Source organism: Perna viridis, chromosome 1 (genome assembly GCF_037379345.1).
Source record: "Perna viridis isolate PV_CMFRI_1.1 ecotype Kerala chromosome 1, ASM3737934v1, whole genome shotgun sequence".
NCBI classification, from domain to species: Eukaryota; Metazoa; Mollusca; class Bivalvia; order Mytilida; family Mytilidae; genus Perna; species Perna viridis.
The window spans coordinates 21,447,652-21,460,612 of NC_142445.1; the positions used below are offsets into that span (position 1 = coordinate 21,447,652).

The 12,961-nt window shown below is 30.4% G+C and overlaps 1 protein-coding gene across 2 annotated transcripts; it reads right to left on the minus strand.

Moving 5' to 3' along the window:
• Positions 1-2,148: 2,148 nt before the first annotated feature.
• LOC148627757 (protection of telomeres protein 1-like) lies at positions 2,149-12,824 on the minus strand. 2 transcript variants are annotated; one of them, XM_088578226.1, is made up of 8 exons: positions 12,649-12,824; positions 10,380-10,513; positions 8,930-9,066; positions 7,770-7,913; positions 7,060-7,170; positions 6,326-6,399; positions 5,463-5,598; positions 2,149-4,002 (listed from the first exon to the last, which is right to left on the minus strand). In XM_088578226.1, exons 2-8 carry the CDS (start codon positions 10,507-10,509, stop codon positions 2,908-2,910), a joined length of 1,827 nt encoding a protein of 608 aa, XP_088434352.1. In that variant the 5' UTR covers positions 10,510-10,513; positions 12,649-12,824; the 3' UTR covers positions 2,149-2,907. The 2 variants fall into 2 exon arrangements, with proteins under 2 accessions (XP_088434352.1, XP_088434362.1); XM_088578236.1 differs by lacking the exons at positions 10,380-10,513; positions 12,649-12,824 and having other exon boundaries at positions 7,060-7,165.
• Between the last annotated feature and the right edge of the window lie 137 nt (positions 12,825-12,961).

Consider the following 12,961-nt stretch of genomic DNA (forward strand, 5'->3'; position numbering starts at 1 on the left):
AGAAAATTACATAAAATTTTATGTTTCATCATTTTGATGCAAATTGCTGCTGTCATTCTAGAGTTATTTGCCCTTTAATTCATAATAAAAAAGTTTTTTTCAACTTTCCAGGTGATAGAAAGAGAATGTCTTTATGCAGCTTTCTGTAATGCAAAAATGTTATTATCTACTGTAAAATGAAGCTCAGGTTTGATTTTGATGGAATTTGCTTTAGCTGTTCAAGAGTTATTTTCTCTTGATTGTTAAAAAATAACACCATCCATTGTTAGTTCAGGTCTCACTAACCACTTCCAGGTCAAATGGCCACCCCCTATGTAGTACCAAAAACAAACTGAACCTAGACATATGCATGGTAAGTGCATTATTTGTGTGTATTATGATTAAGAGTAGTCAAAATAAAGCTGAGAATGTGTACTTTAAAATCATATATGTAATTAACTACAAAAGTGTATGAATATTGTTTACATGTGTGAGTAATTTGACTCCATGCTGTCAGTTAGCAGAACAGGTAAAAATGTGGATTTTCAGTATTATTTATTCAAGTAAATTTTGTGAAGAATTTCTACAATCATCGTACCATTAGCATAATGATTTTGGAAGCCTTACTTTCCAAGCTTCGCAACGGTATGCAACTTTAAGATGTCATTTGTCCTGGGAATTCACAGTGAGACTTTGAAAATTACTTTTTTAACATGTAAAGTAATGGAAACGTTAGAAGTGGTTAGTGAGACCATAAATTAAATTATGGCATATTTCAGAGAAATGCATAATTTGAGGAAAATTGCCTTTCCTGGTCATTATTTCCATTTTCCCATAAAATCAGTGTAGTGATATTGGTAATCTGGCTATATTTTAAGAGGTGCATTGTGCAAGGTATTTTAAAAAACAACATAGCAACAAGATTTTTATCAGTAACAGTGACTCATAACTTGACGTCATCCATGAAATACACAACGTCACTGATTGGGATATTCAAAGTACTCAAATAGTCACACAGCACAGACTTGGAATCACACAGTAATGAAATAGGTATGATATAAATTGTCGAAATTTGTTATTTTTTCATAATGATAAATGATATTTACTAGTACAACTTCTTGAATTATCATAGGTATCAATTTGGTGTGACAAGTTAGTTAAAATTGTAATTTTTCAGTAATTTAGGGGAAATATCACTGAGAGGCATGATATAAAAATGACCATTTCTTTGTAGTCCTATGTCTGATTTTGATAGTTTTGGTCTTATTAGACTCACAATACCACAAACTTTCACAAAATGTAAAAAAAGAAAAACATAAAAACTCATAAAATGTTTTTAAGGTCTCACTAACCACTTCCGGGTCAAATGGCCACCCCCCTATGTAGTACCAAAAACACACTGAACCTAGACATATGCATTGTAAGTGCATTATTTGTGTGTATTGTGATTAAAAGTAGTCAAAATAAAGCTGAGAATGTGTACTTTAAAATCATATATGTAATTAACTACAAAAGTGTATGAATATTGTTTACATGTGTGAGTAATTTGACTCCATGCTGTCAGTTAGCAGAACAGGTAAAAATGTGGATTTTCAGTATTATTTATTCAAGTAAATTTTGTGAAGAATTTCTACAATCATCGTACCATTAGCATAATGATTTTGGTAGCCTTACTTTCCAAGCTTTGCAACGGTATGCAACTTTAAGATGTCATTTGTCCTGGGAATTCACAGTGAGACTTTGAAAATTACTTTTTTAACATGTAAAGTAATGGAAACGTTAGAAGTGGTTAGTGAGACCTCACATATATAAAAAAAAATCTCATAAAGGCAATGAGTTCAAAGGCCAAAAGGGGACACTGTATTGCATCAGCAATACTGTCAAAATGCTTGTTTTAACTAGTCTTGTCAGAAAAATTGTTTTTCCAAATTTATTTGAAATTTCTATTTTGTTTTAACATAGGTAAACTTATAATTAATTTATGTTATTTATTATATTTTTTACTTTTTATTATTTACATGTACAACATGTTGGAGAACAAATGTTTAATGTATAAATAATTAGGTAATCAGTTTGTCAAAAAAGAAATCTTAACCTGACAAAAATGCTAAAAATAGTTAAATTTCTGCTGATGAGATTTAAAGTACTAGTATAAACCTGATTCCCATAACTACTACAAAATTTATTTCAACAAAATGGTGGTGTAGTTTGGACATCTACACTTCATAACAATACATGCTATGAAATACTGATTTGAATCACATAGTAAATTCTATGAAGATGTTTCCACAAAGTCTTCTGTGATTGAAAAATATTAAAAATAGTCACTGTCCAATAACTAGTACAATCATGGAAAGAAAAAAAATATTAAGATTCAATATTTCCCCCATTACTTAATGTAGATTTTCAAATAAATTTTTTTAACTGAAAAAGCTGCTGAAATTAATTAATTATTTTCGTGCTTGCATGAAAATAAATGTTCTAACTTTACATAAAATATTTTTCAAAATAATTTTTTTTCCAAGTCTTACACCATTAAGTAACTTTCCATCACATACAATATGTGTGATGTCAATTATACCTCAAAATAATGTGTTACATTTGAACCAAACATGCATTTTTATATTTGATATTTACAGTGAATAATAAACTGGTAGATAACTTTAGGGAACAGAGTTGGTCTTCCCTTGAGTGAATGACCATTACCTGATGAACTGTCTTAGGTAGTAAACTGGACACTGAACAAGAACTTCGTATCATTTCATAGGTATTTTAGTTAGTTTGATAGAAAGTTTATATCTCTTTGTCAATTGTCCTGTTAGCTACCCTAGGAAGTTCATCAGGTGATTGTCATTCAGTCAAGTGAAGATTAACTCTGTTCCCTGAAGTTAACTATATCACTCGTAACAAAGTCAAAAACTGACATGTTTACACTAAGCATGTATCAAAGATCTGATATTTAGTTTGATCTTCCACAGTGTAGGATTTTATGCAGCATTCAATCATTGGTTTGTCTACTGAACACAGATGGGTCAACTCATCCTGCAGTTCATTCCACAAACTCTCACTTGATAACAAATCTTCAGGATCTATACCACGGAAAAATGTCACTGCTTCATCTTTCCACATCAGAACAAGTATACTACCCGAACTGTCAGATAATTGGAATCTCATCATATAAATGTACTGCAAGACTGATCGATTTTTGTCTTGTAATTTGGTGGCATTTTCGTTACATTGTGGGCAAAAGTAGTAACTAACCCCAATCTGCTGTTTCTGAACTGGTAAGGTCTTTTCTCCCTTCTTAGGGATGTCAGAGAGGAAATTACACATACTACAATATAACTGCAAAAACTCATTCACGTTACTAGTATTAGGGAAAAAATTGTCAACTCGTCCAAGCACTCTATATTTGTATGGAATATCTCCGTTGATCACATCTTTAATTTTGGTAACATTGATATGAGGATGTCCGAGGATTATTGACACAGTTTGCTGCATACATCGAGTGCCACTACTTTGGGTGCCTTGTGACAATCCTTTACTCTTCTTACTTTCAAGATCATTAACTTCCATCTCTTGAAAATTAGAACCATCTTGAGATTTCTGCTCATCATGACATGTTGATGTCACCAAATCAGACCCAATGTTTTTACTCATATCTGTTTTTGATAGAGAATGATGTCTTTTTCTAGATCCTCTCTCTGATATTTCACTTTCTTTTTCATTACTTTGATGTTGTTTTGAAGTACATGGCTGCTGTGAATCTACAACAACTTGATCTGTATTTATATCCTTGACAGTTTTCTTGACTAACTTCGTACTGGTGTCTTTTAAGGTTCGCAGATTTCCAACAGATGTTAAATGCTCTTCCAGAATTTTATCATCAGCAGGTACAAACCCTCGACCATAAGATTTACCTCTGTGTAACACAAGCTCCAGAGTTGGTATATCTGATGCTGATGTGTTCAGTGTCTTGTAGATGGCTGCATGGAGATTGATTAGCTTGATAAAATCACCTGGCTGAAAGAGAAATGTGTGTGATGGATATTTAAGGCAAGTAAAAAAGTTATTATTCAAGGAACAGTTAGTATTCCCTTGATTGAATTAACATTAAGTGTAAGCATTTGTAAGAATCTGGCAAAATGAGAAAAATCAGAAACATGCATATAAAAAACACACCAATCTGACAAAGTAATATCACTCAAGGATACTATCTCTATTTGAAAAGAACATTATTTGATCTCTGCAACACTGGCTTTGCTCAGAAATTTTTCAATACAATCTTAGGAAAATTAGTCTTTTGACAGAGTTATCTGCCCTTGAAATATTCATTTTCAGTGCATTTCAATAAAATTATAACTCCATGGTCCAGCATGATATGGAAAATCTTGTCTGTTTTCCGTGATTCTGATGGTGCAAATAGTCCAATTACACTATCAAAATGATGGTTTTTTTCATACTATGTTTTACCAACTTCCTGATTCTTACAGGAACTGACATTTAACAGATGAAACATCTTGGTAAACAGGAAATTAACAAGGAGATTCATACTTTCTATCATTCCATAGGTACTTTAATCTTAAGTTAGAAAGAAAAGTTAAATCTCTTTTTCAACTGACCAGTTAACTACTTGTTAAAGGAAGCTGATCTGGTGGTTGTAATTCAATCAAGAAAAGACTAACTGTATTCTCTGAAGTTTACTATACATATGTATTACCTGTTGTAATTAAATTACAAAGTGATACACCTGAATACCTGTGTTCATCAGATATTATTTATTTAAAGTATATTGTTTTATGTAAACAATTGTAGTATTTAAATAATCTACCCATATTTTTTCCCATGGAACTAGAAAATTAACAGTATTAAGGAATAATCGAAGGGAACCAAGATTCTAGTGGAAATCAAAAGAAAGTTATCCAGGGACAAAGACCAGACATGGAAAACAGACTCACACAACAAAGACCATAAAATAACCTAAATAATACATACAAAGTAAATGAGCAACTCAGATTCCACTAAAAACTGGAAGCATATTAAGAATTTAAAAAAATATGTTTTCAAAAATTAAATATATCCATAGAAAGCATTATGGGATTCCTACACCATTTAAATGTCTGCATATATGACAGTATCATGAATAAAATGTTCATAAAACATTAAAAAATTCCTTAAAACCAATTAAATAAGACATAAGAAAAGATATAATTGATAGTCAATTAAAACTGCTAAGATACAATTGTTGCCATTAAGTTTCTTTAGAAAACTGCTAAAAACAGAATGGATTCCAACATAAGACTTCAAGCTGCAAATATAGACATCTAAAACATACTGAAGCAATGAAACTTTCTGTTATAGGACTATCCAAATGAAAAATCTAGGGGTCAATAACTCTGTCAAAATGCAACACTGTTAGATCAGTGGGTTTTTGACATTTTACTTTTACAAAGAATTGTATTGAATGTTCCTATTTGACATACCTTTACTTTGTTTTTGGCTTGGTCACAATGATCATCATACAATGCTACATCAGCAATGAAACCATCAGCTTTATTCATTAATTCTTGATCATACTGAGGCACTAACTCCTCTTTAAACTCAAACTGCCTCAATTGACTAGAACAAAAAAAAAGTACACTGGATATTTTATTTAGTTTCCCGAGATGAATTGATCCAAGAACTTAAGGTGTTATGAATATGAATAATTGTTTATAAGGATTAGATAGATACAACTATGGAAAAGTCCCATTACATTAAATAATGAATATCTAGGAATGTAAAAAAAAGAAATAAGTTTTAAGTTGGTTGTATTTCAAAAATGTCTACCATTTGCAGACATTTGTGTTTTCTATATTATCTCTATTAATAAACTGTACTATCTTGGGACTTTCATTTGTTTCAAGACTGTTTTCAAATGTGTTAAATGCATACCAAAAATGAAATTTATTTTAAATTGTTTATGTGTATCATAATCAGTCTAATTTTCTTTATTAATGCACTTACCATACTAAAAACACTCTATTATTCATTGCCTTGAACCAATATATATTTGTTCTCATCATATCTTCTTTAGCAGAGGAAGTATATCTCTAGATTTTTTTTGTGTTTTGTGTATACATCTCTTTTTCTTTTTCTTTTTTTTTCAGGGTGGGGGAGGGGGTTTCTGTCTTATATTGCAGAAAGAAATTCTTCCATATTTTAAAAAGAAAGTAAAACATAAATTTTACAAAAAATAAATCTTTTATTCTCATGCCGCATCTGACTAGAAATGTACTTTTTTTAATGTAGTTCTACACTTGGCAGGTTGATTTTGGTGGGTTTCCCTTTTATTATTTTTACTCACTAAATAGTAATTGTGCCATCCCACACTCTCAGCACTAAACAATGATCATCTTCATAGTAACAAGTGGCTACAACCTGCAAGTTATAGGTAAGTGCATATCTTTAATTAGTCAAAATATTACAGTACATCACACGACAGTGACTGTTGTAATTACCGATAGAAAGTTTAGAAAGTTAAAAAGTACCATTACATTCAAATATTTTTATTGTAAAAAATGTCACCAATCTTAAGTCTTCAACAGTGGAATAGTAAAAGCATACCAGGTACACTTTATATATTCTAGATCATTTGGCAACTGGAAAAATGCAGTATAAACCTATATTTAAATGACTGTATTTCATGGCTCAAAGCATTATGTTAAAGTTAAAAAATATTTGGTTAAGAGGCTCTCAAGTTTTATTCTTGAGTTATCATCCAAAAGTTCCCATAACACTGTGTCATCTGATACCAGTTCTAAATTTTGTTGTTACCTTATTTCATTTTAGGGATTACCTTTTCAGATTTTCTGGTCATATTTGGAGGGAGATAAAGCCTGGCAGTAGCCTAGTCACCAATGGCAACTTAATTTTGAGATGGGCTACCAAACTCATGGGTAAATTTTAGTTGAACATATATCAAGTATTCAACAGAAATGTTATCTGAGCTTTACCCCTGTTGCATAGTTTTCAAAAAATCAATTCAATTATACATTGATTCTTCAGACAAAATCAATTATCAAGTTAGGATAAACTCACCTGGCATACAAAATCAAAGTACAATTGTGGTGTGATGTTTTCCAACTTAACAGCTTTGCTTCTGATTTCATCTTCCTTTATAGACTCTACCAAATCTCTTAAACCCCTAATCTTAAAAATAAATTCATCTTTAACCAATATGGGTATTGATATAAAAATAGGAGATGTGGTATAATTACCAATAAGATAGTCATCCACCAAATGCCAAGCAACAAACAATTAAACTTCTATGGGTCACCACATGGTCTTCAATGATGTGCAAAACCCATACCATAAAACAAGCTGTTCAAGGCCCCAATATAAATGATGTTAAACTATTCATAAAAGATGAAACTTGACTTAAACTATAGAAAAAATGTAGAACGTAAATAACAATGAACATAAAATACAACAACCATGACCACACGTTCCTGACTTTGGACAGACACATAAAGTATGTGGCGGGGTTAAACATGTTTGTAAGCACTCAAACCTCCCCTTAATCGGGGACAGTAGTGGGTGTCTATCTACAAATGTTCTATACAGTTAAATTTCTGTTTTAACCTAGGAAACACTTGTGCTTTCTCAATAAGAAAATTTGTTGTCTATACTTGAAAAGATAATAAGATGCTTCTACACCTTTAAATTATCATGTATAGCATTTATGGCCTTATTACATGTAGTATCAGGTTGAATGTCCCAACCATAATAGTACATAGTCATCCAATTACCTTTTCCTTATCAGAATCTGTAAAAGTGAAATTTGGAGAAAATGAAGACTTAGCTTCAAATGAACCATCTTTTTCACCAGAGAAAACTACCCAAGCAAATCCTGGACCACTCTGTCCTTGTTCCTCATTGTTAAATATTGATATCTGCAAAGGGAATAAAACTCTAAAAATGCCTTTTTGTGTAGTTACCATAATGAATCTGAAACATGATAAAGTCATTCTTGTTATATCTTTTTTGTGTAATATGATTTCCATTTTAAAACAGTATATGTCTATCAAATAAACTTGAGCTTATTTCTCAACTTGAAAAATTATGAAGCTGTCCTTATACTGGGTTTATGACTGCTTAGTTTATGAATAATAGGATAATTTATTGAAAAGAATGAATAATCATTATATGATGACTGAGTGCCGAAGAACAAACAGATTTAACAATTCAACAAGTGTGGGAAACTTGTTCAGAGCACAAATTAAATCTTCAAGTGTTGTTTTATTTTGGATATTCATGATTACCCATTGATTATCCTATTATATATACTTTCTCCGTAATTTGTTGCTATTTTCTGCATTATTTAAAATTTTGTTATTGGTGGATTGATATTTGTGTAGTTACATTTTGACAGGAGAGAATATGACAGTAAAATTACCACATTTATTTCACAATATGAATTATTAAAATTTATTACACCGAGAACATGTATTGAACTTATATTGAACATATGAAGATGCCTTCTAAGCATGGTTGGTAGCAATATAAAATGAACTGGTATTGTTTTCATTACAAATTTAGGTAGACTTCAGTGTGTTTTAAACAACTCTCTACTAGAATGTTATTAACACCAGTTTGAATAGCTGTCAATTATGATGACCATACTAACAAGTGTGATAGAAAAACTAAAATCCTAACAATAATGATTGGTCCTAAAAAGAAATGGTGATACACCAAAGCAAAAGTTTGGAACTTTTTAATCCCGAAATACATTCAATGCACTCAAGTAACAAATCCCATACATATTATAGTTCACAAAGTGCAGATTCAGGATGATAAAGAAAGATTCCACCAAGCTATTTCATCACAATACACGTTACTAGGTGTGCTAAATGCAAGAAAATGTGTAACAGTAATTTGTTCATACATATTTATTAATACATACACGTACCTTTAATCTGTGAAATCTAACAATATCTCCAATGGATAACACTGGTAGTTTATCAGGCTCACTGTTAAACAACAAACACTTTAGTTTCTCTTCTGTGTCACAAGTCTGGTCCATCAAGCTGACAACCATACAGTAATCTAAAGAACCAAGAAGTATAATAACTAGAAAATTCAGGTGTCATTTATGTGTAATTTGATTTATGTTTGTGTTTTCTTGTTGAGAAAATTACATTATTCATAGTTTGAACTAAATTTGCATTTAAAATCAATTTTAAAACAACTGTCAAGTAGTACTATTTTGACAAACATAACATATGTACAGTATATTGATAAATGTTGAAGTAACATATAAAAATGAAATAAAAATAATTTTATTTTAAATAACAATCAATAGTACATTGTAAAACAGAGACTTGGAGGAATATTAATTCAATAAATGGTAAAACCATTTTTTTTTTTAAATGGTAATGGTTGGTCGGGGCTCAACAGTAACGCTTGTCCAATTGTCTGATACAAGAGTAAATAACAGTCAGACAAGTAAAATTCAAATAAAGCGTGTCCAACAAGAGAAGTAAAATTGTTTTGTACAAAGAACATAAAATCCACCGTTTATGATGTATATTGTATGTTAACTGTGACTATAAGACTAATACACAAACAACAGAAAAGAATTAAAATAACTATTAAATTTGTCAATCACAACTTGTAGTTAATAATTTTATGTTTGGTTCTTTGACAGATACTTAGAAAAAGTAAGAACACATACCGGTAAATAACTGTAAATAAGTCTATCAAAATCAGAAGTGCACTTAATAGACAGGAATTTTATTATTGAAATTAAAATGATAACATTGAGACAGAATATAAAAGAAGACTGACAGGCATACATGTACACTACCTTCAACCAAAATTTTAATTTCTCATCTCTTCACAGTCGAGTCAATCATGTCCTACCACCGTGACTCGCCCAAATGAAAACTAAAATAAAATTGCTCCATTTCTTTACTTTTCAATATTTTTTTTCTGTCCATATCTGAGAAATGTAATTAAACTGCTAGAACCATCAAATACACCTTCGTATAAAGGCAGGAGTACTAAACTACAAACATTTTTTGAAAAGGTGACTCCACTTTGGAAAGTGGTGACACTGACACCACTCATAATATCTCCACTGTGGAGAGTGGAGAAATTAAAATTTGTGTTGACAGTAGTGTGTGTTATAAATGTTTAAGTGAATTTAACAAATTTTGACAAGGAAGTTTTGTTTATTGTATTATTTAATCCACTAAATCATTTTCGAACATGTTTCAATTTTATTAGGACAAGAAAGTTTTTGTATGTACTTGTCCTATTGAAGTTGAAAAAAGGTTATTGTAGAGGATTGTAAAGCATTTCAATAACCAATCTTATATTATATAATAAATTAAAAATTAAATAATATTGAAGATTACCTTTTCCTCTAGTTTTAAACGGGTGCTTCAAAAATTTGACAATTCCATATATATCAACAGTTGTATTGGCTTCAACCTTCTTTACATCAGTATACTTATATTCTCTTTGTTTCACAGCTGACTTTTTCATTGTGCTAAAAATTGAATTTTTTATAAAACAATTAGCGTTGCTTATTCACAAAATATCATTTGATAATGGTTATATTATACAATTCTAATCATAAGGTACATGTAAGAGGTTAAGATACAAAACTGTAGAAAGCAGAACTTTCCAATATTTTTTTTAGTTTGTATTAATTTGTTTGCAATCAAACTTAAATGGCAAAAGAGGATTTAAAATACTTATATCCTAAATTCATGAGTATGGCATTTGACAATAAATAGATGTGTATTGCATGTATTGATAGTCCTTTTACTTTTGCTCAAAAGTTAGGAAGACAAATAACATCAAAATGTCAGAATTTTTCAGTGGTGGATCCCAAGGGGGATGCAGAGGGTTGGCAACCCCTTTTTTATTGGAAAATTAGTCATTTTCAAGTGTTAAATTGACAAAAAATGGCAAATTATATCCTAGCACCCCCCTCTATCTGAGGAAGCCCGGCTGTCAGCCCTCCTTTTCAAAGTGTTTGGATCTACCCTTGATTTATGTAAGATTAAAATGTACAGGTAAATGAAATCTAGTCCAGATAGTCATGATGTTCACTGAGGCTTTTTTTAAAAATCTTATGTTGGGCAACCTAGCAGAATAAAAATTAGCCTCCTCAGATGGAGGAGAAAAGAAAAAACACAAGATGGTGGAAAAGGGATTTCTGATGTATGAATTTTCTCCAACTCATGCATGGTCATGATTTCACAACAGCATGTGAAACATCAGACCAAGCTGCTACAAGGGTATGAGCTTATAACAAGCAAAGCTCAATCTGCAACATGGACATGTAAGTTGGCAAGGTGTAGAAGGATGAGAACAAAAATACATCATCTAGAAGTGACATGTTGCGGAGAGAATGCCAAATAACAGTAAGTGTCCCAAATAATTATTTTAAGAACTTAAACAGTGAGAGGATTGGAAGTGTGGATGATGCTTACTTTATAAAAATGTCAAATTGCAATCAATGTCATCCCTTTTACTTTTGTCCCAAACTCAGTTCCAAAGACAAATAATATGAAAATGTCAGAATTTTAGGTGAAAGAAAAATCAATTTAGGGTTCAAAAGACAAATTAATATTTCAATTATTTTTGAAAAAAATGTTTATTCTAATGATAAATTTTATAGTTATATAGATAGATAGACATATTTCTATTAAATATTGACATTACATTTACAAACACATTTGCAAAGTACACATGAACCCCAACCCGACATATCAATATCAAAATAAAAAACAGGAGGGTTGCAGGGTCAGAGAAATTCGGACTAACATGAATAGCGGCATATATAATATGTTCTGTTAGAATTAATTCTAAAATTTACATATTTACTAGTAAGTGTATATTAAAGGGAGAAATCACTTGTAATTCTTTATATAGAACACTGCTATTTGGCTGTTTATTTGCAATAATTTTCTCAAAATTCTGAAAATGGGTCAATTTTGGTAAGGATGTAAAAACCACTGGGTGGATTTTGATGAGTGATGAGTGATGTACCAAATTAAATATAAAAGATCGAAAAATGACAGCATATTTTTTTATTTATCTAAAATAAAAGGAATGTAAATATTTTTAAGTTCAAATATATGTCTTTTAAGAAAAATAAGCAAAAAAATCTTCTTTAAAAGGTTCATGAAGGATGATTTGTCATTGAATGTTTGTGAAAACAATTGCATTTATTAAAATGAAATTAATTTTATATGAAAGAGAAAAATCTGCTGTATGGCAATGGCTATTTTTAATAAATGAGCCTTGAATAGAAATAAAAAATGTATCTATGTCTTGAGATATCAAAATTTTCATTTCCATAGAGTATATCCCAGTAAACTGTTAATTATTGTGTCTTTAAGTTTGTTTAACCACATTAATTTACCAATTAAAAGATCAAAGAAACTTCTTCAAAATGAAAAAAAATATAAATGACACAACGAGTTTGAAATACTTAATTAACAGTTACAGTTACAAGTTGACCAATTTCATTAATTTTCCTTGCGAGACCTTCTGATAAATAATAAGTAATTATTGATTTTTATAGGTAAATTTTGACATTTTTATAGTGACCAGTCCCAATAATATAAAGTCCCTGGTAAAAGTAAAGCTAAAGTATCTTGTTAGACCTACATTGAATTTAATCGTAAACAACTAAGATGAAATAGATTTCGGATTCATATGGAATTTAAATGCCTGTTAGTGAATCATCTACATTTTTGTTGAAATTACTAATACATAAATGCAAAATTCACTGTGAGTGCTAGAAAATTTGAAATCTCAAAAGGAATCAGCCATTTTGAAGCGAAAGCCGAACCGATTTTGTTAACTGAATTTTAATTGGCTACGAATTTTTTCCCTTTGTTATCTAATGACCAAAAATGTAAACATAACATTAGATAAAAACGGTCTAAATATTGACGTGAAAGATAATAAAAAATGTTTG

Excerpts from the sequence above, each read along its gene's own strand:
- LOC148627757 (XM_088578226.1), bottom strand. The coding sequence starts at position 10,509 with ATGAAAAAGTCAGCTGTGAAACAAAGAGAATATAAGTATACTGATGTA. Across the intron at positions 7,171-7,769 it reads CAGATTCTGATAAGGAAAAG|ATTAGGGGTTTAAGAGATTT; the intron begins GTAATTGGATGA and ends TTTATTTTTAAG. Across the intron at positions 5,599-6,325 it reads GATGGCACAATTACTATTTA|TCAATTGAGGCAGTTTGAGT; the intron begins GTGAGTAAAAAT and ends TTTTTGTTCTAG.